Here is a 27,091-nt window from a genome sequence, read left to right as displayed (position 1 = left end):
CTAAGTTTTAAAAAAAAAACCCATTTATTTGAATTCTGTAGCCATCTATCTCAACAAGTGATTCTAAGTGGCACGTATAATAAAAACATAAAATAATTATATATAATCACTGAATAAAACTATTGCCATAGCTGTTAATTCAGCCAAGAAAAGGGGCCCTTAAGACACTCAGATCCCGGTCAGGGCATACAGCCAGACCTTCAAGGCCTCACAAAGGACCAGCAAGGTTAGGGTGATCCTAATCTTTGAAAGGGGATTGCTCCAGAGGGTAAGGGTTACAGCATGTCTCCTAATCCCAGCCAGATGATATTCCTTGGCTGGCAGGGCCGTTAACATCCCCAATTCAATTATTATAATAATTTGATCAGAAATTATGTAAGGAAGGAGTGAAGAGCAGTTGAGCTTCCTTTTGGCAACCATTCTTCTGAGATCCTTGTTAGGAGCAAAATCGGTGAAAGGAAATCAAAATGGGAGAAGCAGCAGAAAAAAAGATGGAGAAAAGATTCCACGCTCTCTTCCCATCCGTTTTCTTGCTGCACAAGGTTACAACAGTCTGGCTTTATATTTGGCACTGAATCACGTCTTAAGCTTGCCATCCTCTTAACAAATCTGAGTCATATATTTAATCCAGCCGTAATATAACAAAATATACACCATATAGATGGAAAGTATACACGCCACCCACTGCATGAAATTAAGATTATGTAAACATAAGTCTCCCAGTTATTGCTAAGGAATCTTAAAAACCTTTGCTGGGCTCGGTCAATCTTCTGTGCAATAAACAGGTCCTTCCTCCCTACCGCAAAACTCCCAGGATCAAAATGACACTCAGCTACCTTGTCTTAAACACCGCCTGCCCCTTTCTGTGGCTCCCGGGGATGCTTTTCCTGAGGGTTCAACAGCCACTTGCAACACTTCTCTCGTTCAAGCCCCAGTGCGCTAAAAGTCGATTCGCAATGAAAACTTTTCCTGGCGGAATTCTGACCCAGAAACGAAAGTCCGACAGGGGCTGGGCCCCCGGCAGAAGATGGCACTGCCCCTGAGCGGGAAGAGGCGGCAATCTTTGCCGGAGGGCTCGCTTGTCCCCTTTCGTGGGCATCGCACTCCTGGTCATGGGGAGGAAGGGATGAGAAATTATGGCGGAAAGCTCCGGAACCTGGTTTCATCCCCATAGAGGGAGCCACCTGGGAAGCACTGCCTGAATTCCGCGAACTTTGCGGTCGGTCCGCGAATTTCACGCCAGCTCCCTCCGTCCCGTTGGATGCCGGTCACATCTCTACAAACGCTGCCTTCCATCTGCGAGGCTCAACTTCTCGTCCGAGCAAGTTCTTTGCATGCAGCATGGAAGGCGCCCTGTTCCCAAACTCCGCTCACGGCCATTACCTGCTGCTTCATCCTCTTAGGGGCCCGGCAGTCGCGATTCCTCTGCTCAAGCGCTTCCCCTGTTACTACAACAACCAACAGGCAACCGTCTCCCTCTTTTTACAGGAGACACATTTGCGCAAGCGCCAATTCCTCGGCTCCCGCCGGTGCCCTTCTCCACACGCATGCGCGAGTTTCCGGTCCTCTTCTGCCTCCTCTTCTAAAACGGCGTCATCAAAATTCTCTTTTTAAAAAAAGGGAAGCGAAAAGGATGTTCTGAGTTCTTCCACCCACACCTTCGAATTCTACGTCATAATGCCTCAGAAGGGCTCAGCGCATTTGATAGGTACAGCTGCCTTCCCATCCATGTGACGGTTTAGAGAGGGTCGCGGAGACCAACCAGGAAAAGGCGACGTCTGACCGTGGACCAATCATCGCTCAAACTAAGGAAGGGGCGGGGCTCGTGCTCCTTTAGTTGGAGGTGAGCAGCGAATCTGGTACGCCTGCCAATCAAGTGGGGGTGAGAAGTAAGATCTCAATGGCGTTGGTGGGGGGGTTGTATGGGGAATAACCAAGGGGGCGACGTGCACGGTAGGAATTAGGTGCAGGGCAAGATGGCTTGCAGGGCAAGAATCGAAGGGAGCAAGACGACGTTCGGAGAACATTCCTAAAATTTTATGCAGGTGTCACCACTTCTTTCCAATCCTTCCTAAATAAAACGGGAACCAGGCCCACCATTTAATCTGCCATCGAAAATTACAAAGGGAGAGAAGAAACAATTTACTCAAGGCTTAAAACGTGGTAAAGAGCCATAAGTCTGATAGTTTCCTGACCAAAAGATCAGGCCAGAATGTCTTCCCTTCCTCTCTCTGCTCAAAGCATTTATCAGGAGAAAAATGCCAAGGAAGCATCTTAGGATGTTTTTTCTTCTGACTTATGGATGCCAAGAGGTTGATCTCTGTTCCAAGGGACAGGCAGCTTCCTTGTGGTCTCATTTCACTAGTTGGATAGAAGGAAGCAGAATATACGCCTTCAGCTCTGGCAGTGGTTATATATACTGTACCTGGGTTAATTCATAAACAGAATAAAATCCTAAAAGGAGAAAGCTTTTATATAAGGGGAAAGTAGAAAGGGAACAGTGAATCAAGCTACCTGTCCTTGTTGAGTTATTTAGACAGAACAGTTGTTAAAAGAATTGTTCTTTTTCTAGCAACTGGCTGTCTTTTCCACATAAAGATTATGGGAGTTAATTTAATGCAAGATTATTGGTTCAATTTAACCCTGATCAACTAGTTTTTAATCATCTGGTGTTTTTTAGATCCAATAGAACTGTAACTCCTAGAAATACTAGCCAATAAGGTGCTGCTTGGAAATTCTAGAAGCTTTAGCTGGAAAGACTAGAAGGAATGAAGCCTGCTATATGGATTTACTGGGAATTTGTCTTTGTATTTTTCTGAATTTGATTTGTTTTTGAAAGACGCTACATTTGCAACAGATTTTCCTCCTTCCTTTGTGCTTCAACTGCACTGAAAAAACACTATTGCAACTTTTAAAATAATTTTCCATTTTAGTTTCTTATCTGGAATATGGGAAGGCTCTGTTCTTGTCATTTGCAGGCCAGCAAAATGGCCTGATTTAATTATTCCACAAAACTATATACAACTTAAGAGGAAGTACTGCAAAGCATGCATAGCAAGCATGATTACAAAGTCTAAAATAGAAGAAGTGTTTTAAACTCTTGATTCTTTATTTGTTCATAAGACAGATTGTGTCTTGCTACTTCTAAGATGAGCCGGTTCTTGAATGTACTTCGTAGTTGGCTAGTTATGGTGTCCATAATTGCTTTGGGGAACACAGTGCAAAGCTTCAGAGACCACAGCTTCCTTTCTGAGAAATTGTATACAGGCAAGCCAGGTCTTGGTAAGATTTATAAAATGTCATTTTTGGAATCTAAAAATGGGATCTGTATTTTGCCTATATTGCAAAGAAATGTTTATTCAGGTCTTAAAACGTTGCCAATTTTGAAATGTCTTTTTGCTTTAAATATTGTTTGTTCTTCTTTTATCCTGAAGTTTACTGCATCAGTTTAGTTTGTTTAGTGCCCACCTAGAAGAGTCAGGCTATAACAAATGCTTCAGGTACAGTGTAATTTATTTTCCATATCAGACATTTCTCTACTGAGCTTCAGGACTGAAAACCCTTGATCCTTGGAATAATTTTCAAGGCCATTATATATCTTAGGCTGTTGAATATACTGCTAAGTTCTGTTTGGAAACATATATAAATAAATTGCTGTTACATATCTATTTTTTCAATTCAGTAAATGGTCTCCAAGCTCGAACCTTTGGCATTTGGACCTTGTTGTCTTCTGTGATCCGCTGCTATTGTGCCATAGATATCCGCAACAAGACGTAAGTAAAATGAATACTAAAATAAATAGTAAAAGGAACAATTCATTACCAACCCTCTTTAATAAACTCCTTTCCCTTACAATCATATTAATCCAGAATTTTTTTCAACTTCTTTATACATTTGGGAAATATTGTCTCAAAGGGCTTGTATCTATGAAGAGTAAAATAGGCATAAAGAAGGAAGTGCTTAGTAGACTACTTATATAAGAATAATATTAGTCCCTAATTTCTGTCTAGTTAGACCTCTGAAAGTTAAAGTTCTGATACTTAATACAATAAGGAATAATCTCCCTCTTCTGTTAGTATTACTCTTCTACTGAAAGTTCTATACCACATATGGTTTACATTTTCATATTTTCCACCATTTGTAATGTTTTCTGAAAGGATGTACATCTAGAGTGTTGCATGTTTATTATTTAGTTGGGTACAGCAATAGGAAAACAATAAGTTTGGCACTCTGTATTAAGGCACAAACTTTGTTTCTAGAAGTAAAGAGAAACAAGATATAATACTCCCTCTGCAATTTTATCTGCCAAAATGTCAGGTTTTAAAATCTATTCTGCTTTGATCAAAGCAATTCTAAACAATTAAAGTTTTTAGTACTCTTCAATTCAGGCTATGCTGAACCTATTAATCTGTCTCGAGACTAGTGTCTGTGGTGTTTATGGATGGTAGGAACACTAATTGAACATGCTAGAAGTAACCTTTGAGCAACAGAAGGTACAGTACTCTCTCTAGTTTTCAAAAGATGCAGACACCAATGCCTGACTAAAGATGCAAAGGTACAGCATACTCATTTGGTTTCAGATTCTCAACTTCCTCTGATCTCTTTGTGTCATCTCTATACCACACAATAATCCTTTCTTTGTGGACTCTCTGACAGCCTCTATAACATCACACTTTTGACCTTCTTCATTGCCCTGGGCCACTTCCTCTCTGAGGTGTTTATTTATGGCACAGCAGCTGCAACGATTGGTGTCCTGGCACCCTTAATGGTGGCAAGTAAGTACTTACTAAGCTGCTTATCGTTTTCTGTTCCTAGAATTGTGTTTATTTCCAGTGTGTTTTTTTCACTCTTCCTCTGTGAGGCCACTTAGGTGGAATGATAATTATTTCTTCAGAGTCATACTGGAAACTGAACCTGGAGTTTTCCACAGCCAAATGTTATCGCCTTTTTTTTAAAGATATGCGATTTTTAAATATTTTTGTTCTCTGTTCTTGCTCAATTTCCATCTTTCAGGTTTCTCCATCCTGGGGATGCTGATTGGGCTACAGTACCTGGAGGTAGAAACCACATTACATAACAAGAAGCGGAATTGATATTACAGCATCTATCTTCCAATCTGCCCACCAGTCATCTTCCAGTGTCTACCATATTGTTTTCCTGATCTTCTTTTTCGAGCCTGTACTGTACAGGGCAGTCAGAACATTCTTAGATTTCCCTATTGGTTATTTTAGTTCCCATTTGATTTTGACATGAGCAGATAACGGCAGAAAAATAGTTTTGAGCAGTTCCTCCAAACTGGGTATGGGAAGCAGTATCTTAAAGCATCATGAGATGTAGTAGAAAACCCAAGTGAAGTTGTGCCAGGTGAAGGTTATAAGTCCCCTCTCGACATTCTGATGGCAAATGATAGAAAAAGAAGTGTTGTCTAAAATTTGCTGAAAGGGGGGGCACGTAATGTCTCCATGGCACTTGGCATAGTTGTCCATAAGTATGGCTTGCCATAAATAAGAGGGAATTGTGAAAACTTGTGAGGAAAAAGTATCTCATGTCTGAGCTAAATCCAAAGTACCTTATAAATTCTTCTTTTTGAAGATAAAAGAGCAAAGCTTGGTCCTCTTTTTACTTTAAGAGGCTACTTGTTTAGGTAAATGCTTTCTTCCATCTTCCAGTTCCTGTTTCCATTTCTCTGAAAATAGCACAATTCATTTAATTGCTATTCTTTTCCAAACATATATGAGAACTGGAACAGTCTAGGCAAAGCAAGTGCATAACAAGCCAATATTCTTGCCAGAGCAGGGGGATGAATTAGATTCAAGGACCTGTTATTCTGTTATTTATTTCAAAATAAAGCTGACAACCCTTGTAAAAAAGGGGCTGCCAAAGCCATAGAACAAATAAGTAAATTTCTGCTTCTGTAAGAAGCAAAAATTGTGACTTTTCAATGTGCTGCTATTGTTATACAAAGTATCTAGTTCTATCCTTCCAAAATTGAATGGACGTTAGTAATGAAATGGATTTTCCTTCTCTTCATATTTCTTCCCATATAGCCACCAAATTTTATTACCTGTTTTTATTCTAATTTTTAAATTGATGATTTTAATAGTTTTTATATAATGTTATGAATATGTATGCCACCCAGAGTAATTGTGTGAGATGGACAGCTGTACAAAGAAATAGATAGATGATGATAGATAGATAGATAGATAGATAGATAGATAGATGATTAGATAGATAGATAGATAGATAGATAGATAGATAGATAGATAGATAGATAGATAGATAGATAGATAGATAGATAATAGATAGATAGATAGATAGATAGATAGATAGATAGATAGATAATCGAAATATGCTTTGGAGATCAGAGAGTATCTAGAACAGATTTTGGAAATGCACGAACTCAGAAGGGATTAATGGAATATTGCACGGGCATGATCAAAAATATCATCTCAGATGGCTGTAGCCCACAATATTTATCTACCTCCCTTTACCAGAGTGTCATATGCTGTCAGTTGTACATAATTTGGCAGTTAGACTGTCATCTGAAATGGCAAGATAGTCATTGAAGCCAATTATAACAGCTGTCAATTTACTAGCAAGACCAGTCAAAGTTTCAAACATCTGAAGGAGAGATTTCTCCTACTAGTGCATTATCTTCAAATGAGACCTTCCACTTTCAAATCTAAAAAGATACATCACACATCCACAACAGAGAGTGCCTTTTCTATGATGGCATCTTTTCTGCAGTGCACTGTGAATGTACAGTTGACATTAACATGGTATTCTTAACATGTTTTATTTCTCCAGCCATCTTAACTTGAAATCATTTTTTGTAACTGATTAAATGTGCCTCTCAATTATATTAATGTTGGTTGCTTTGATATTGTATTGCATATGCTTTCTGTGCTGACTTTTATGCAAAGTGCTTTATGCCAGTGGCCCCCAACCTTCTGGGCACCAGGGACCAGTTCTGTGGAGAGAGTTTTTTCCCGTGGAACGGAAGGGGCGTGGTTTTGCGTGCTGCCTGCATCCCACCGATGGGGCTTCACTTGTTTGCACAGACTGGTTTCTGCCTTGCTGCAGACCAATGCCAGTCCACAGACTGGGGATTGGGGACCCCTGCTTTATACATTTTTAAATAAATAGCTACCTTATAAATTATAAATAAAAGTTTTGAAGATGATCACAGAAGCAGCTTAAGCCAGTCTTCCCTAACCTAATAACAAATAATTGGGACTACAACACCCATCAGCCCGTTAATATAGGCAAGATAGTGGATTGGAGAGGCTGTAGTTGAAACTCTGAACGTTGCAGGAAGCTATCTGAACTTTTCATTGGCTAAGTAGTTCTTCCTACATTCTAAATTTCTTAGTAGTAACCAAGTCCTGTGAGAAACCATTAAAGGAAATCAGCATACTTAGACTGCAGAAAAAACTGAGGGGAGAAGTTGATGTATAGAGGAGGGGATGGACTTGTCCCAGAGTGCAGAACCAGAACCATGGGTTGAAATAAGAGGAAAGTAAATTCAGATTAGGAATTGGGCAGGAAGTTCCTGTATATTCTGATAAGTTGTCTCATGAAATGGAATGGCTGACACCAAGTAGATAATCTTGATTTTTCAGTATCTCCTAATTCTATGAAACTTTTATCAGGTTTCCCAGAGGATTGTTCTTTTTCATTTTGTTGTTTAACAGAGCTTTGTAACTTAAATTGTACTCACAGGATAGATAAGGATAAGGAATGAAAACACACTGAAAATTTAATGCATGCTGATAGGTGAAATGAGGACTTTATGATGTCTAGTATTTATTCCAGATGAATTACCTTACAGAACATTAAGCAAATGAAATTAACATATGGAAAAAATGTAAATTAACCCTTAAACTATTCAACTTACAATGTAGTAGCCTTGGTTCATACAGCATAGTAGACTAAAAAGTGTCTGGCTGTTGTATGGTTCAGAATGTTGTGTAGCCGAGGTGATTAGTATTTGGAAAAACTGACTTAACATATGGATTATTTTAAATTGTTTTATTTTTTAAATAATCATTTTCCTCAGAGTTTTTGTGGCTGCACAGCTCTGTAAACTCAAGTCAAAAATAAACTAAAACATCAATTACATCACTTGAATTGTCATTCTTTTTTCAAAAAAAATGTGTCAATTACTACAGTGGTTGCTGAAGATCTGAGCAAAAATTCCATTTCCAGATACAGCTATTAACCAAAACGTTCATTGTACATCAAATAACATATTTTGAATTGATAGTTGTTTTTATCTACCCCTGGAATTTTCTCTGGCAATCCTAAATGCATATGTAATTGGAAGGATTTATATCAAGAATGCAACAATTTCATACAGGAATGTCAGGATTGATCATACAAAATATAACACAAAGTGTTTTTCTTGTGAACCTTTTTTTTTTTTTTTACATTTTTAGCATAACAAGGATGAAAATATATTTCTTTTCCCTTCCTTCCTGGCATCTGGCTTCAAAGGATTTTGTATAATACTTATTTTATGACCCAATTGCTCTTTAATTGGAAGTTAAAAATTTCTCCGCTAGCAATAATACTGCTTCTACTAAAATATTAGTGAGCCTTCCTTAAACTAAGGACATTACATTCCCCAGAAAATTTATCAGAGGCTTGATATATTAGCTCACATGGTAAGCAAAACCTGGATCCTGTTTCTTGTGCCTTTTATTCCACCATTTCTCCTGAATACAGAACAACTGGATTCTATGTTGCATCATCACCCTCTTTGATTAGCAATTTCTATACTGATCCAAGGTGGTCCTGAATCCTCCTGGAACAAGCTTCTCTTCAGCAGTCCAAGACAGCTTAAATCCATCTTGTCTGCTAGTAATTCTTCCTGTTTCTCTTCAGTCAGTTTCTTCCTACAAGCTTGTTAGCCATTTCAGCTCTCCCTGCCACCCACCCCCACAGGAGACACAGTATTGGAAAAACCCTTATGGCTTCTTAACTACAGCATATTGAAGTATAGTTTATATCTAGATAGCCAGAAGAAAACTCTTGAAAAACGGTGCACTACGTTGAAGCTAGTCTACCAACCAAGTGCATATATCTGGCAGGACACTGAAATTCAGTGGTACCCAAACTACTATCCTGGCATTAAAATTATACAATTACATATTTGCGTCACATTTATTGCAAGAAGATAAGTTACAGCATTTGCATGATCACATCACGAGCATGTCATCATATGTATTCCTCAATGGATGCCCATTAATATTTCTAAGGCTCCATGTTCAGCTTATTGCTGAGTTCACACATCCAAGTTAAGTCACAATGTGTTTTGATTGGTGTGTTTGGCTTAGTATAAACTAACGCAGCATTCTCTCAGAATTGTTCTATTAAAATGCTGAAAGAAATGTCTGGTTTGTTTTCACTGTAACAATTCTCAGTAGACCCACCTAGGACTGTTAATGTTTAGGAAGTAATAAAAACTCAAGAGTAAATATGTCACTTTCTTGTATTAATATACAAGTTATCTGAAGAAAAAAATTGAGACAAAATCAACTATGAAATATACAGTAATTGCAATAACACTGTTAATCTATAACTTAGAATCATATCACTGTTCACTTAAGACTCTATACATTCCAGTGTTTTATTTTCAAATGTTTTCTGCCTTTCCATATAAAAGTTGAAAGGAATTACAAAGAATATTACTATAAATGTCATTTTTGGTCAGTATTATCTACTACCAAACCAATAAACTTATGAATCCAAACAAATGGTTTGCTTGCTTGGAAAATAAGCCTTTATATTACATTCATTACATTAAAACAGATGGGGTTCATTTGGCATAATATTGTCATGCTCAGAAAAATTGGCAACTGTAAAACTTTGAAAACAAGGAAATAGAGGCAGTATACATAAAGTAGGGAAGGAGATAGCCCTACACAATGATACCTTATTTCAATAAATGAGTAAGCCCAGTGCTAACTCCATTAAGAATGTCTATTTACAACTACACTAAGGAAAACTAAGAGTAGAATAGAAATAATTGAATTAAAATCAATAAAATTTTCTATTAGTAAATTAATAGATAACACTTGCCAACTTCTCAACAATGCTAGAAGACAAGCTCTGAAAATAGCAATCTGCAAATCCCAAAGACAGAATCTATTTCTTTTATTTCATTTGTATCCTGCATTCTGTTGTTCCCATTTTACCCTCATAGCAATCACACAAGGTAAATTAGGCCAACATAAATCATCAGCTAAAATGCCAACTGGCAACCTGGAATTTCCCAATCAAAATTAAACACTGTTGAATTGATTTCTTCAGTCAACAGATGCTTATGAATTTTATTATTAGTCTTCTATGCTGCCTATCTCACCAACTCTAGGGGGCTTATACTCATCAATAAGAACAATTGCAAAGCATTCTGTAAAACTGAAAAACTGCTAAAGAATAAATTATTGTGCATTTATTCTAGAGCAAGAAAATGCTATTTGAGGATAGCCTTTCATGTCACTTGACTGAAGAGTACAATAATGCCACCTTATAGCTTCAAGTGTTTTCCAAGCTAAGTGCTACACTCCCTAGCCCAAAGAGATCTCTCGCCCTGCCAAAGTCTCTGTTATCTAGCTACTATAAATAAAAAATAATGTTCAGAAGAACCTCTGAACAAATAAAATGAAGACCTATGGACCCTCTTCAGATCACTGGAAGTTACTCTTTTGATTAGGAATGAAGCACCTTAAGCTAGGAATTCTTTAAAAATTGTTCAGTCTTTGGAATAAGAATAGCTGTTAGGCTAACTCAGTCAGCCATTTCAAAGTTACAAAAATTTTCCCACAAAATTATGCAGCATTGTTTTCTCACTTGGTCCAGTGATGAATTTTAATTGAAGTTACCTAAAACTAAGATGTTGCATTGTACGGTCCTCCGTGATTTTTAATCGATTTGTGGATTCCCCCCCCCTCCCCTTGCAATAAAATAAAATAGTCATGTCATCCTGTTTAGAGTAGATTGTAAAAACTGTATTCCTTTACAAGCTATTTAAAGTTTTTCCTTAAAGCAGGGGTCTCCAACCTTGGTAACGTTAAGCCTGGAGGACTTCAACTCCCAGAATTCCCCAGCCAGCTTTGCTGGCTGGGGAATTCTGGGAGTTGAAGTCCTCCAGGCTTAACGTTACCAAGGTTGGAGACCCCTGCCTTAAAGCATCTATTGTTCCAATCCACATAATAAAGACACTCAGTCATCTACAATTTAATTAACTTAGTTCCTCTTTCCTTGAAAGAGAAATGTAGCAATATAAAAAAAAAATAAGCCACTGATTACACTTCTCCACTCCTCAAAGCTGACTACAGTGGTTAATTTTCAATTAACACTACATTATCTAGTACAATCATGAGAGAAAACGTTTAGAGATTTTAGAGGTTATGAGAAAAATACTATGGAAGACTGTTATGAAAGCCATTTGGAGCCCTTGTTTAATTTCTGCTTCTGCAGCTTGTGGCCTTGCAGTGTCACATTGCTGAAGAGCAATAATGTTGTGGTAAAAAAATACAGTGTATTTCTCAAATATGGATTAGAAATCAGTTACCCAAAAATATTTCTAAAATGCCACCTTATTTTTAAAAAAACATAATCTCCAGTTTAAAATACTGATCAATTAATTAAAAAATATCTGTTGGACTGGGGTCACAAAAATAGTCTACAATACAAATAGATACTTTGTAGAAAAAGAAGCTAAGTCATCCTTGCTTTTGTTTTGATTGATAATGAATTTCCTCATTCACAAATCAATGGTTGCACTTCCATTAGGGCTGCTCACAGAGCAAGTGTTTCTGGTTCTCCCTAAGGAGCAAGAATCTTCCTTTAGATCCACTTCACACCCAAATCTGCAAGTCTACAGGCCACACAAAAGGATGAACAGATAGATGGGCATTCTTATTTCACACTGAATATGATAGAAGCAACACCCAATCAAGTCATGCAGTTTATAAGTGCCAAGGCAAGTCAACTGCTCTCTTTCATTTTCTTCTACTAAACAGGGCAAAAAGCTTCGTCAGTTGAGAATAATTTAAAATCTTGTATTTTTCATTAGGAACATTATTATGTAGACTGTTTCCTGGTCAAACCATATGTAATGGAAGTCTAGATGGTAGAGAGACGAACATAAGGCAGTAGAAGCAGGAATAGCAATAACTTTTCAGCCACTTATAGCCTTAAATTATTTGATTCTTCAAACAGCAGTGCAGTGTTGGTCTGAGGCAACTCCCACTGATTTCTGGAACCAAAGAGAAAATACACAATTAGAGGAATCAGAGGGTGTAGCAAACAAGAAATTCGTTGGCATGTTGAATTAAAGCTATCATACCATTTCCCATATGCGGTAGATTTAATAATTCCTCTAAAGTATTTAGTTATTTAAGAACATTTATATGGCCTCCCACTCACCCTCAGTAATGAAAAATCTTATTCTCTCAAATAAGAAGGCTATTTTGCTGCCTGTCATCTCTAGTTAAAGAAATGCAAAAAGCTTGGTGAGATTTATAGAGAGAAGAGCAACTCACGTTTAATTAAACAGAAACCCAAAGTACATATCCCCCGTGTCTCACAAATTGGGACAATATAACTGCATTTCTCTATCACACAAAGGGTGGAATTTGGCAGCTTGGCTTGAATAGCTGCAGAAAAACTCCTACCATCTTAAAAACTTCAAATTTAAAATGCCACCACTTTCTGGCTTAACCTCTAGCTCAGTACATTGCTGCAATTTTGCTAACTTGATGTGAGTTTAAAACTACATCAGGGTCATCTTAACAGCATTATGGGCCCCGGGCAAAGCAGTGTACTAGGGCCCCTATGACAACTAGTCACAGGAATAAAAATGTAAATGGTTGATAAAATTAAACATATATTTATTTTATTGGCACTTCCAACAAAATTGGTGTTATTTAATAAAACAGATTTAATAAAACAGATTAATTTTAAAAGGCAGTAAAATGTAATAAGTATGTTGCTGTATTTATATGACACAAAGTGCATTGAAGGGTTAACATACACAGATTAGTATGGGGCCCCTATGCTCCTGGGGCCGGGCAAGTGCCCATCAAGCCTATGCGTTAAGACAACCCTAAGCCACATTGATACTCTTTGCTTCTATTATAATTTAAAGTGACACATTTTGCTGAGTAGGTACAGTATATCCCAGTCTCTCTGAATCTTTGAGATCAAAAAACAGTCTAATAATATTCACTTTTATTCATGAAAAATAGAAATCATTAAGCCACTGACCTATGGTGCTGGCATACATATTATTTAGACAATATTTTACTATTCCTAGAAACAAATACATAAAGGGATTCTTTTCTGGCCCTCCCTATGGAATATCAAGCTTTAAGGCAGGAAAAATAAAATAGCTTTCTTACTTTGCAAAAAAGTTCATTTTCAAAACAGAAAATATTATCTACAACTAGCACTCTAGGAGAACATTAAGCCAAAATTTTATTTTTAAAAAGCTTTACATTTTCACTTTAAGTGAGCATTGCACCCTGAGACAGTAGCCATATTTATAAGCTTTATTTTGTTTAAAAAAAAAAACAGCACTAAAAATAATGCTGATGACACATGTCCTCAATTTCACTGTTCATCTTCCACAACAGAAGAAATACAACCTTGACGATATATGAGAGTTCAAGTTTCGACTTCACCAATCAAAAATGAACTTGAAAGCAGAATGTACAGAAATAAAGCTAGCATTCTCCATCACCAGCCCCACCTTCTGGCTAACTACTTCGAAATTCAATCCAATATTAGCAATTGCTTACATCTTAATTTTCCCCCCTTACTGTAAAGAACTGCTACTTGAGCAAGAAAAATGAATACGTGAGCAAGAAAAATGAATACAAATATGGACCAGGGAAAGCAAATTATGACAAAGAAATATCCAGTTTAACCAAATTAAGCATGCCCAGAGCACAAAAAGTCCAAAATGCAGTATTAAGCAGAGTAAGGAAGATCTCTTTTAGGAAAGAATTAAAATGCTTTGTGAGCTGCAGCAGTTTAAAAAAACACCAGTCCAGGGGCTGATTTATATGAAAGATTTAATATTTCCTTCCTAGACAGAAAGACTACATAGACTGTAGTCTTTGTTTAAAACTACATTAGGAGCCAAATCCATTCCTAAGGTCTCATTTTGAATGAATCTCATTTGCATTGAATATCCATTAGCTGAAGGCTTTCCTGAAATTTGCTGGTGAAATTAGGATGAAAAGGCATCTATAAAGTTAAAACAACTTTTGTCTTTTAAATATACTTCAGTGCTTCAAGAACCATGAGATTTACAGTGGCTCTACATTTTTGCAAACAGTATGTACAGATAATGAATTTTTAAGGTAGATGTAATCAAAATGAAATTTTAATATACTGTAAATGAAAAAAAGTTAACTCCAGAAAAAAAATCTTAGGAAAAAATTGTTTTAGGATATAAATCCATGCCCTTTTTTTCCTGCCATTTGTTCATTCATTTACTGAATTTAGCAAATATAGTCACCTGCCTTTACAGAATGGATGACTCTGGGTGACATACAAAAGAATTAAAAGCACATAATAATCTAAAAAATATTCAGATGTGGATAAAAACTTTAAAAAACATTTTTAAAAACCCCACAATGTTTATCCTATCAGTTCTGGTGAACAGTTAGGATAATTTTTCACAGAATGTATCTTCAGTATTACAGTTTTAGTATAGTTTTCCCATAATAGTTCTAGCATGTGTCACTGGGTTGGTGCTACTGCAGCCTCACACAAGCAATTGATTAAGTAGGTTAATATGATTCTCCTACCTTTGGTTTGTCAATTACTGAGCAAGGATGGGAAATGATGGGGATAAGGTACAAAATCCATAATTCATTATCTGAATGTTACTGCTTTGGAGTCTCTGCAAAACAGCCAAACGTCACAATCCCATGAAGGGTAGAATGGAACAAAAAGATGGTGTTTCACCAGCTATCCTTTCATAAGCAGATAAAAATGGAATTAAAGAGCACCTCAGCTTCGGGATGGATCATCAAAAACACTATATAGTATGATGTTTGGCTTTCCAAGCCTACTTTTTCCAAGGCAGCAGCAACCTTTGACTCTGGGATGCCTCCCCATATGAGAAGCATCTCATACGGAGATATTTCATTCTCTCCAGAACTATGCTAAATGTTCATATATTGAACCTCCAATGTAAAAATTAAATTTTCAAATTGAACAAAACAGATCCTCTACAAAGCACACATGTTTTTCACTTTTTCATGTGATTTGTATAACCTGTCTCCCCCATTATTCTTACATTTACATTTTCCATCATCGCTTTTGAAATATCCTAAACCTAGGTAAGAGCTATGTGCACAACATGATTGACCTTGCCTAGAATAAGCCTTCTCAAAGCCCAACAGCACACATTCACTTATGCCTCTATCATGGAACATGGCTATTTTCTGTAGTGCCCTGACTACCACCAGAGAAAGTAAGAAATACTGTTTTCTGACCTTTTTGTTAAATACATTAATTTGGAGAAAATAATTAAGAATCCATGTTTGCTCCCTCTCCCATGTCAAATATGACTAAGTTGGAACAGATTAGCCTCCAACAATTCCCAATCTGTTTTGCAATGAAACTAAAGCAACTCTTGCTCCAATATTATCTAGTTTTAGCTTTTCATTCAAAATACTAATTCCTCTTGTTATGCTGATATGGTCAGTGTGTTACCATTCCATGCTAACCAAACTGTGATAACATCACATAAAGTGAACAATGCTGTAATAATATCACTTAAGGTAAACAAAGCAAATTCAGAATGAGAGCTATATGTCCACACACATTATCCTCAATCTGAACAGGTGTAATAAAATAGCAGAGATTTGAATGGGCATGGATAGAAGCACTTATACCACAGCTGCAAAATAAGCTGGTCAATTGTAATATGATAATGGTGTTCTGGGGACAATTTCATCGACTTTGGAGAGACTTCGCCTTCAACTTTTTTTCCCAAAAGTCAGCAAAATTAGAAATGATTTATTTATCCAAAAGTCTTTTACTCTCAAAGATGTTACTTTTCTTGTGAGGAAGGAAAGAAAGCAATATATAACAAGCCATGATTAATACCATGACTTCACGAATAATGAATCAATATCTTCGCAGAGACAGCAGGGCTACAATTGCCGTAAGAAATGTGGGCTATAGATGTTTTTCTTACGGACTATTATGATTGAAAAATCCAGGCATGCTTCAGTCACTGAAGTTGTGAATTTAACATCCACATTTCATAGCCTAGCGACAGAGGCTTTGGCCAATTTATGCCTTTCTTTTCTCCATCCTTTTCTCCACATTAATGTGGCATCATTTATTTGAATATTTATTACTTGCTTTCTAGTTTTTATAGTCCCTCCAGCCAGTCCTTCCTCTTTTTTGCTTTTTCTCAAGTGTATCCTTACGTCCATTAAAATCTGGGGTAATTCTTATTTAATTTAGGACTATACTTCTATAAAAAGAGAGCTCTGTGTGTGTGCGTGTGCGTGCGCCATTGCATTATTTCCTTTTGGGATAGCAATATTATGTAAAGTGCAAAAAGGAATAAGAAATATTAAGCCAAAAAAATTAAAGCATGAAAAATAAAAATAAAAGGCAATAAAGCTAAATCTAAAGTATACCAATATAATTCACTATACTTGTTCATATTCTCTATCTGTGCATACCATTCTTACCTCATTACATCCATATCAGCTTTATACATGTTTTCCTCTAAAAATGTCCCCTTTTTCTGAGAATCTTATGAATTCCTTCCAATTGCAACTTTCTCAGTCTACCACTTGACCATCCTTCTTACATATATGTTTCATATATTTGTTACATGAAATATGTATCACTATACTATGGATGCATGCATACCCTTATACTGAAAAATTATCTGCATTTTGCTTGGGCCTTGTAGCTGGACAGTAGGAAAAATGAACACAGGCTATGATCTGCTATCTTAAAGAAAACTGAGCCCCACTCAATTTCAGAAGACGTACCTGTCACATTCAAGCCATCTGAGATACTTCCTCAAGCAGTATACTTCCTATACTCCTGAGATATCCTAATTACTCATTGTGAAAACAGCAATATAACTGGAGATAGTGGACATAAATTACAGGTTATATTTTATTTTACTCACAGCTTGTTCATTATCCAGATTGGCCTGTTGTCTTCGGAGATCAGGTTTGATGAAAGCTAAAGCATAATGAAAAGGCAATTCAAACTTAATAACTCAATAGGTAGGACACAGAATAGATGCATAGGACTCTAAGGAAGTATGTAGAACAAAATAATTCATACTGATCATCATGATGGAGAAATAAATAATGATTCTAACTTCTTTACAAAAGTTCTAATTTTGGCCCCTAAGAATATGCAGGTAACACAAAACGATGAATCAAAATAAAAATATAAAAAAGGCATTTAAGTCAGTTACAAATACCCTGCTGTTGGAGACTAAAACATAGAAAACAACAAGTGTAAACATGTTGGGTGCTAACTAGGGAACATGCAGTCTAATATCTGAACCACTTCTGGTTCAGAGGAATGACTTATAGAAAATTACAGATCACTCCTCTAGCAGTTGGATCAGTGTGCTTCAGGAAAAGGTTTGAGAATATGGCTGCCACAACCAAAATATCAATTTTTTTTACTCTAATTGCATCACGAAAGGGCACAGGTGTAAGTTCAAACAGGAGGAGGTGAACATATAGCCTTTACGCATATTACTTAAAGGATTTGTCCATAGTATACTAGCACTTTGAATTGTGGTTAGGAAAAAAGTGGAAACGTTACAAAAGTTATAATATGCTCTAAATTTGCACTAGTTTGCCCGAAAAGCTACTCTATCAGCTATATTTTACACCACTTTGAGTTTCCATCTACTCTTCAAGGGCAATTTCAAATAGAGTGTATTACTGTAATTCAATGCGACAGTGACCAAAGTAGAGGACAGTTGCCAAATCTCCTCCAGCAATCCCTTCTTAAACAGGAATTCTTTTAATCCTCAAAAGCCCTTATATGACCATGAGTGGATAAAGCATTACAACATACTCCATTTAGCCTTTTGGCTGGTGATTTCTTCAGAAAGGGATTTCAATTAGAACCCTTGTGGGCAACAGGTTTTAACAGGTCCATGTCTTCAATTAAGCAATGACAGAAGGGATATCAACTTTATTCCTGACTTCTAATTGTAAACCAGACAAATTTTGGCAGAGGCCTATTTCTTCTAGAGACACTAACAGTTCACTAGTAAGGTAGTTGCTGACCATGTTAAGTTTATAGGCAAAAATGATCCACATACCCTGCAGAAATAAGTAACAAAACATTTGAAGAGTGTAGTTACCAGTGATAATAGCACCAATGAACAGGAAGATGCAAAGGAAGATGTTCCCAGCTTTAGTCCCAAAGTTATCAATGATCTGTCCTTGGCTAATGGTGAAAATTATTCCAAAAACCTAGCACAAGATAACAGAGATATTAAAGAAGAACTGAACAAGAAACAGTTGTTCACCAGTTCTAAAATCTTTTGCCTATTTCTGATGTTCTCAACAGTAATAAAAAACACTATCAATTCACTATCTCACCCCACATGACTTCTAGTGTCTGACTATAAATGAGGTCAGAATTATTAGAACATTTCATATTTTGACAACTTATAGAATTATATTTAGTAAAATGCATCAGATGTATTTAATTATATTACTGTAAAAGGAAGAGAAGTATAATTTTTGTCATCTTCAAACTTGTTTGGAAAGCAATAGTAGTCAATTTTAGGGAGACTATGCTGGGTAACAGAACATGATGGAACATTTTGATTTATCAACAGGTGGTGCTATATTCCTGCAGAATAGCAAAGCCGGACCTAGAAATGTCTCTTTGCTACATTTCTCAAACTAACCTGTGCGGAAACATTAAGAAGGCCTGACGATGTTCCTTCAGATTCTGGATATGTTAACTCTGCTGCAAATTCAAAGCCCAGAGGTAGGTAACCCGTCATGAAAAAGCTGTCAGAATAGATGTAGGAAACACTTCAGCTTCAGCACTTATGTAATGTCATGCCCTGGGTGTTTTAAAAAGATGATGCTACTCCAAGTTCATTTTTCTTAGATCTCAAAAGCCTAAATACACTTGCTTCCCAATACATGGGAAGGGTCATGAGAATTACACTTCTAGAATCCTCATTTAACAGAAACAAGAAAACCTGCAATGGCTACCATGTACATCTCATTGTTCTCCTTGGGAGAAGAGGGTTATTGGTAGCTTCGCTTTCTTTCTTACACACTGCAGAGCAAGTGGAGACTTATCTTAAGGGCACAGAAAGTAGCAAAACACTTTCACAGAGAAAAGTAACCCAAAGGGAGGTGTGAACTTACCCGAGTACGCCAGCTGTTATAAAGACCACCCAGATATGGCCTAGATCCAGGGTAAACGTATAAACAACCAGACCCACAAATGACATGATGTAAACAACCAGAGTTGTCTGTCTATAACAAACAAAAGCATTTTCAGAATGTATTTATTCAAATTTATCACCCCCAACTCCAGAACAATGAAATCATTGTTCCAACTTGCAATAAACACAAATATATACATACATTTTGAAAGATTTATGTGTCATCCCAGTCATTAACTCTGGACCGCTTTTTATCTATTTTCTATTATCATTTATTGAAAGTCTAACCTGACTAAAATTAAATAGAGAAATCAAATTAGACTTAATAGTGCTAGAAAATTTCTTCATTCTTTACAAATATAGTATTGTATCAGAATGTGAACTTTCACCATGTTCCTTGTTCTACCTGGCCTTGTTTTTGTAGTCTTTGCATTAAATTCTGAATAATCAGGAAGCTGACATGCTATAAAGCAAAATAGCAGCAACTAGCATTATTTTTATTTACAAGAATTCTGTGGACATAGTTTCAACAGGCATTCTTAGTAAATAAAATGATGAACGGATTAAACCGTTTTGTATGTTTTGTATGCACATATATCCAGACAAAATGAAAAGCTGAAAGGCTAACAATACCCTCACAACTCTGTCATTTGAAAAATGGGACTTTTTACATGCATCTTGTCAGTTGACTGATCTCAATAAGTCTTTCCAAAATAGTTTTTTTGTAATAACTCAATGTTTCCAACAATCCCAAAATGTTGTCTTTGCCCAGAGTATGCCTACTGAGGCATTGAGGAAAGCAAGTTTTTGTCCCATTTCTTTTTCTGTCCTTAAATTTCTTATATTTCTGTAAACTTCAGGATTCTCTTCAACAAAACAATATTTCCTATTCTCTTGCAGTTATCTCACTGTAGTTGCACTCTTGTTGATATTAATCAGTTGAGTTAACTTTTAGAGATGTTAAATGTTTACATCACAGTGGGTGACCTAGCCTGATCTCAAAGAAGCAAAGCATATATTTCAATGGGAATCCACTGAGAAATTCTAGATTGTAAACTTGAAGTTGAAAAAATGTCCCAGAGAGAATGCAGTAATAAAGCGCTTGCATATTAAGGAAAATAAAACATCAAGGATTTGTCCACATAGTCATCAGAAATCTGCTTTCAGCCAATTTTGGAACAAATTTTCATTTAAGGGTAAGTACACAATTTATAGGGTCAAATAAACAGGCACATTAGGCAGGAAGCATACATAGTTCAATTATTAAAGTTCTTCTCAGATTTCTGGGGAAGCAATGGCAGACTGAGGATTTCACTTTTAGCTATGGGAAAAACTGGTGTTTGTATATTTAGAACCTTCAGAACATTTCATTATATTGTGATTTTCCTTCAACCTGCAGCAAAACAAGCTTTATGTAAATTAAAAACATATAGGTTTTTAAATACTTATAAGAAAACTTCCTGTACTTTTTTTTAAATCTTATTAACAATATGTTAAGATTTTGAGTTTAAATGTAAAAACTGTCTGCCTGGAATGTGCCAGATCAGAGGTCCCCAACCCCCAGGCTGCAGACTGGTACCAGTCCATGGCCTGTTAGAAACTAGGCCGCGCAAGTGGCAGCTGAATGAGAGAAATTTCATCTGTGCATGCACAGGTTCTAGGTTGTATGCAAGATAATCCCTTGATAGTCCCTGGTTCCAAAAAGGCTGGGAAGAACATAAGAGGAGAATTTGAAAGCTGGTTACTAGAGCCAGTCAGAAAGAAGTAAATATTATAATTAAAGGAAAAGGTTTGTTAATACAGAATGGAAACATTATTTTAACTGTTTCAGAATGCAAGTATATTTGACAACAATGTACCTAGAACTTTCACTTTAGACTGTCTGATGTACTAAAATTGGCTTAAAATAAAGAGAGAGAAAAGGATATAACTAAAACTCAGGGCGTTTTGAATATGGATTCAAAATTAACAGAATACAAGAATGATACTGTTAAGGACATAATACAGGAGCTACAGATGAAACCAGCTGACACAAATAATAAATCAGAAAAGTATCTTGGATATGTGGATTTTAGCTCAAAAAAGTAACAGTTTTCTTATGCTGTATTTACAAAAGAGATGTGTTATGAAGGAATTCCTGAGAAAAGATTAAGAGGGAAAGAAAATAAATCAGCTTTTGGGACATTAGATAAAAGGAATAAACATTAGGACTTTTAAAAGTAAAACAAAGGTTTACAAACTTGGCTAATTCAAACATGGATAAAATATATGTGATTTTTATTCCTAAAAGCTTTAATGGATTTTTCTTGGTAGAATTCAATCATGAAGCATTAAAGATTTTTTATAAAGATATGGGAAGAAGTTTTGTTGCAATTTTAGAGAAAGTGATAAACTATGGTATTAAAATTGAGAGCAGATGAAGACTAGAAATTAATTTGTGAGATATCATGTAAAAGGATTAAAGATTATCTTTTTTAATATATTGTTGTTTCTGCCAGCTCCTGATGCAATTTTTCTCAATTAAGTTTGAATGATGATGGTTTAAAAATTTTAACATATTGGACAATTTTTTTTCTTTGCATCTTTAGAGCAAATGACAAGGTACTATGTAGAAGAAAAAAAAGAAAGATGAAATTGTTACTTGTTTAAAGATTTTATATACATAGTTATTATACAGTATATACGTTATATAATTACTTGTTTAAAGATGATGTAAAAACAACTGCTCTAAACTTTGTAGAGAAAATAACATTTTTTAATTCTAAAGTTAATTATATCCTTCATTGGTAAGGATTTTGAATGAAAAAAATTGTGTCTTAAGCCAAGATTTTAGGTACCCATTTTATTTAATTCCTTATTCCTAATTCTTTGAAAATTTGGGCTCCACTCACTCTGGTAATACCACTATATCAATATCCTCATCTCCTACAGCCCCCAAACTGAGTGGCAAAAAATTAAAGCGTAGCCCCAGAACAAAAAAATGTTGTTGACTCCTTCACTATACCCCTGATCTACTCACTGAAAAAGCCTACCTCTTCTTCAAAGAAGCAGAGAGAGGAAAGAGGTACAACAAAGCACTTACTTATATGTTTTGGTCCTGTCCAACCAGATGCCAGAAATCAATGCTCCAAACATGCCAGCCACAATAATGGTGAGACCAATTCGACCAGCATTCAGATTCTCTCCCTGGAGCAAAACATATATGCATACATCATCAGGGTTTTTGAAAAAGAGAAGTGGAAAGAATCAGGATAAAATTGCCACAGTGCTACAATATAGTGCAGCTTTTCCCAGCTTGATCACTCTTCAGATATGTTGCCTTCAACTCTCAGAGTTCTCAGCAAAGTTCCACCCGGCTAGAAAATTCTAAAGGGCCCAAGTCTATACATCAGGTAGAATGTTAGAGCACAGTCTTTGGGACCTGAGCCACATCCCAGCCAGATATTAACATACTCTTAGTCTAGTTATGGTGTTCAAACCGAATGGGTTTTATAGCAGGGGTCTCCAACCTTGGCAACTTTAAGACTTGTGGACTTCAACTCCCAGAGTTCCTCACCCAGAAGCTGAGAGAAACTGGGAGTTGAAGTCTACAAGTCTTAAAGTGGCCAAGGTTGGAGACCTCTGTTTTATAGAATTGTTAAGCAGATGAAATTGGGGGGGTAGCACAGCCTGTGAAATGTGGCAGTTTCATACATTTTGATTTAACAGACTTCAGCTGAACTGGTTATCTATCTATATTTATTTATTTATTATTTATTTTATTTATTTATTTATTTTATTTATTTATTTGATTTGCCAATTGTTTACAAGATAATAAGTATAAATGTATACATAGTTGTGAATACATGAAATGGTTACATATAAGAAAAATAAAAGAATAAGAGAAACAATAGGACAGGGACGGTAGGCACGTTGGTGCGCTTATGCACGCCCCCTACAGACCTCTTAGGAAAGGGGTGAGGTCAATAGTAGACAGTCTAAGGTTAAAGTATAATGTATAATATACATTATACATTCCTGGATATGTGTAAAATCCCATCTGCCATTCTATGCATATCTAAAATGATAACATATAAAATAAGTATATTCCTGTTTCACACATGCATAAAATATATAAACTATGGAAAATATGCATTTGTAAAATATATTACTGGCTTAACACATATTCTACTTAACACTATTTTCCCCCATTAGTCCATTTAATCAGGGTTTTCTTGTACAAGTGCATTTTCCTTGCCTTCCCCTCATGACTTCAAATTTAGCTCTTGATTTTTTTCAGAGACAAAATATCCAACAGCAGAATCTGAAATCAAAAAGGGAGAAGCTGGATGGCCAAAAGATAACAGTAGAAATGAGAAGGTTTAAATATTGTCTGCTATTGCTCTTCCTCTTGCTGGACTTTAAGACAGTATCTGCAGTTTTCACTGAAGATTTAAACAGAATCTTGTTCTAATCCAATCAGAATCCAAATTGGCTTTACAACCATTTCTCTTCCGTTTCAGATAACATAGTTGAGATAGAGATTCATATAAAGAATCTTCTGTCATATTAGTTAAATATCAGATTGCTGCAAGGGAAGGAAGGAAGGAAAGAATACACCTCCACACAAAGTACTACTATTTTCAGTGTCAAATCAGAATGATGATATCTCAACAGAGAATTACTTACTGGATAATGCAGCATTACCATGCGATTTAGCAAAGTTGAGAGGGCATAAAAGCAACCTGTGTTTAAGCCTGAAAGATACAGAAATACTGAATTTACATCATGCTCTGAATTTTGCTACATGTTGCAGCCTAAGGAATGAACTCTTGAACATAGAATTTGTATATTTGGATGAAAAAAAATATTATTTGCCCCAAACAATCTTGTGAATTTATTCCAGTATTGTGATTTTGGCATTTAATGGAAGCTTGATGCATACATATGGTTTGCATCCTCACTTCCATAACACTGGTACTCAGCTTCAGGAATGTGTGCACATACAAACTTTCCAGTAATTGTGGACTTGTGTTTATGAAAAAAACCAGCAATAATAATATTCAAGCACATGAATGGAATGGCGATTAGAAGACATCAAATGGGATATGCAGGAATCATTATCTCATTAAAGAGAAAGAAGAATCCCAGAGTGGGAGAAAAAATAAAAACCAAACAAGAAGATAATGAATCAAAGATTGCAAAATGGACTTCAATGCTATTTCAGCCTATGTCTTACATGAAATGGTATGTATAACTACATAGATATTTATACTCCGAGTACGCTGAACACCTCAAATTCAGTTGCATTTTCATTGCAGCAAAAACATTTCATGTTCATACATTTTACTGATAAGACTAAGTTGAACTTTCAAACAGAGAGATGAATCCAAAGAACTCACCTCACCCAAGTCATGTTCTCATCCTACGCTAAATAAATAAATAACCTCACCCAAGTTAACACAGCAGGGTCAAAAAGCAGATGCTAGTCACTGACCTCATCTGTTATCTGATTCCATGTGCCTTAACTAAGCACAGTTTAAACTAATGTTGGACTAAAGCTTCTGTAGGCCCAAATTTGTTCTGCAAATATCTATTGTCCACCAATAGACCCATTTTGTATATGTGGAAAAAGGAGTGACATGATGGTTGAGCATATCAGCCCTGGAAAATATCCTATAGTTATGCTCAAATTTATGGCGGGTATTATGTGACTTTCGTGCAATGCAACTCAATTTTTAAAGTAGGGACTGCTCTTTGCTTGTTAGTATTTGTTATTGTTATTCTTTCAAGGAAATGGTATTAGGAAAATGAAGGCACGGGCAAAACAGCAGCCAAGGGAAAGAAGAAGAGAGACTTGGGCTATTGATGTACACATATTTACCTAACAATAAATTGTTTAAGTAAGCAAAATGTTATGCTGAGAGACTATGATCCAATGCATAATTTCCTGAGAGTAAAGCCTTTTGAATTCAATCTTTGTCTCTCAGCAAAGTAGAAAAATGTAGGCAACCTTTCAGAAGGGCAACAGGAACTTCGTTTGTACCCACATACAAATGGCATCCTTTTCAAAATAAGATTCAATATTCAAAATGAAGAGCTGATACTTTTCATACAAGGGAAGAAAACTGACCAAGTATAAATAATTCCAAACATAATGTCAGCATTGTAGAACTCTTCTGTTCCTGAATTTCCATTTATCGAATCACTGATTTCAAAGAAACAATAATAATGGAAGAAAAAGAAAGGTAGAGTGAATACAGCTAAATTCACTCAGAATGTTATCCATAACCTTGTTTCTCTGTTTTTGGCTTAGCAAATTGTGCAAGTAAACCATGAGCATGTTATATGAATTCAGAAACAACTGCAGTTCACACAGCAAAAATTTGCAACTTCGAATGCTGTGTGAAGGAGATCAAAGGACACAATGAGAAAGGTACAGTATTGCCCCGAGGCCCTTTGGAATTCTGAAAGGCCCTGGATATTTGAAGTTTCAATAGAAGAATATATGTATAGCCCATGGGAGAATTGTGGAGTCCTTGGAACTCTCTGAGCTTGATTGTTCACTTACAGGCATTTTATTAACCAAAAAGGTAACATCAGTGCAGAAAATAAAGTTGTCAATAAGGGTGGAAAATGTGGAGCTTTCAATTCTGGGTAGAGTTAGATTCCCAGTAGATGTCAAGACAACTGAAATCTTCCATTTATCACCCCGGTATGCCTGTCTGGGAGACAGATCCTGATGCAGAAAAACCTCCTCCGTATCTTCTCCCTTTCAATCTATAATAAATTCTCATGATGGAATCATGTGTTTCTTTCTCTTTTTCTTCTTACCCAAACACTTCCAACATGATTTCCATCCTCCAATTCCTAAATTTCTGCAAGTTTCTTTTACATACAGCCAACATCCTACCCCTGTCCTGAATTTGTTCCTTTTTAAATAAACTGTAGTCTTCCAGTTTTATATGCTGATCATGAATATCATTCCCCAAAATCCAGTGATGCTCAGAAAGTAATAGTTTTCTTCCTGAATTATGAATACTAGTTCTCTCATTTGTTATGACAGATTAGGAATACTAGTTATGAATACGAGTTATCTCCCATTTGTCTCTCATACTTTGTGTATTGGTGTAAGGTATTAAGTGTGTCACCTGCTGGTCTATTATATTTTTCCACATCTCGAAGTCCCTACCCTGCTATTCTGCTTCTTTTATGTTCTGCTTTCTTGACCCCAGTCCTTGGCTTCATATTTGGTTCTGGGTTTTTGCCACCCTATTTCTTTTGTTGTAGTTTAATGGTCTCCTGATGAGACTAGCAAAGTGTCTGGCAAACATTTTCTTCCCAGTCTTTGTAAGATATAGCCTATATCTTTTCAGAAATCCTTCATGAAGATAACTAATGCATTGTCATACAATCCAAGTCATTTTCAGCAATGCTATCTATAGAGGCAAATGCTAACTCCTGGAATCCTATTTTATCTTCCACTGTGGCCTTCAATTAGAATTGATAAGTTACATTATTCTCATTATATTTTCATTAGCCAAGGCCTCATCATCTCTGAAAATCTTTTCAAGGTCTCATCTGACTGTGCCATCTGTCTCACATAAATCAAGAAGGAAAGGATACAATGTCAGTGGCTGGAATATTTTTGGTAATTTCTCTGTCACATCC

General features: G+C 36.1%; 3 protein-coding genes across 43 annotated transcripts in view; 1 reads left to right on the top strand and 2 right to left on the bottom strand.

Annotated features, from left to right (window-relative positions):
• TTLL5 (tubulin tyrosine ligase like 5) overlaps nucleotides 1–1,786 on the bottom strand; it is a 145,994-nt gene extending 144,208 nt beyond the window's left edge. For 13 of the 33 annotated variants that reach the window (XM_087951910.1, XM_087951907.1, XM_087951928.1 and 10 more), the window contains exon 1: nucleotides 1,384–1,525. In XM_087951910.1, the coding sequence (XP_087808036.1) occupies nucleotides 1,384–1,395 (12 nt within the window). In that variant the 5' untranslated portion in view covers nucleotides 1,396–1,525. Of the gene's footprint in view, nucleotides 1–1,383 lie in introns of all 33 variants that reach the window. The other 20 variants (XM_087951929.1, XM_026664392.2, XM_026664390.2 and 17 more) reach the window with 6 other exon arrangements.
• Nucleotides 1,716–8,121, top strand: ERG28 (ergosterol biosynthesis 28 homolog). 8 transcript variants are annotated; one of them, XM_026664405.2, is made up of 5 exons: nucleotides 1,716–1,843; nucleotides 3,128–3,282; nucleotides 3,683–3,773; nucleotides 4,657–4,775; nucleotides 5,014–5,922. In XM_026664405.2, exons 2-5 carry the CDS (start codon nucleotides 3,150–3,152, stop codon nucleotides 5,091–5,093), a joined length of 423 nt encoding a protein of 140 aa, XP_026520190.1. In that variant the 5' UTR covers nucleotides 1,716–1,843; nucleotides 3,128–3,149; the 3' UTR covers nucleotides 5,094–5,922. The 8 variants fall into 8 exon arrangements, with proteins under 8 accessions (XP_026520190.1, XP_026520188.1, XP_087808080.1 ...); XM_026664403.2 differs by having other exon boundaries at nucleotides 1,763–1,859; XM_087951954.1 differs by having other exon boundaries at nucleotides 1,816–1,882.
• Nucleotides 8,122–9,151: 1,030 nt separating this feature from the next.
• Nucleotides 9,152–27,091, bottom strand: part of FLVCR2 (FLVCR choline and putative heme transporter 2) — a 54,594-nt gene continuing 36,654 nt past the window's right edge. The window contains exons 4-12 of one of the 2 annotated variants that reach the window (XM_087951949.1): nucleotides 24,110–24,177; nucleotides 22,524–22,627; nucleotides 19,422–19,532; nucleotides 18,947–19,052; nucleotides 18,392–18,503; nucleotides 17,186–17,241; nucleotides 14,826–14,920; nucleotides 11,187–12,265; nucleotides 9,152–11,043 (exon numbers count right to left, since the gene is read on the bottom strand). In XM_087951949.1, the coding sequence (XP_087808075.1) occupies nucleotides 14,840–14,920; nucleotides 17,186–17,241; nucleotides 18,392–18,503; nucleotides 18,947–19,052; nucleotides 19,422–19,532; nucleotides 22,524–22,627; nucleotides 24,110–24,177 (638 nt within the window). In that variant the 3' untranslated portion in view covers nucleotides 9,152–11,043; nucleotides 11,187–12,265; nucleotides 14,826–14,839. The remainder of the gene's footprint in view (nucleotides 11,044–11,186; nucleotides 12,266–14,825; nucleotides 14,921–17,185; nucleotides 17,242–18,391; nucleotides 18,504–18,946; nucleotides 19,053–19,421; nucleotides 19,533–22,523; nucleotides 22,628–24,109; nucleotides 24,178–27,091) is intronic. The other variant, XM_087951950.1, reaches the window with a different exon arrangement.

Source organism: Notechis scutatus, chromosome 1 (genome assembly GCF_049901735.1).
Source record: "Notechis scutatus isolate UNSWTSFEM ecotype Mainland chromosome 1, rNotScu1.2, whole genome shotgun sequence".
NCBI lineage: Eukaryota > Metazoa > Chordata > Lepidosauria > Squamata > Elapidae > Notechis > Notechis scutatus.
This window is presented reverse-complemented; position numbering and strand designations above follow the sequence as displayed.

Coding starts and splice junctions, on each gene's coding strand:
- ERG28 (XM_087951953.1), top strand. CDS start 3,150: ATGAGCCGGTTCTTGAATGTACTTCGTAGTTGGCTAGTTATGGTGTCC. Junction 3,283..3,682: donor TACAGGCAAGCCAGGTCTTG/GTAAGATTTATA, acceptor TTTTCAATTCAG/TAAATGGTCTCCAAGCTCGA. Junction 3,774..4,656: donor ATAGATATCCGCAACAAGAC/GTAAGTAAAATG, acceptor ACTCTCTGACAG/CCTCTATAACATCACACTTT.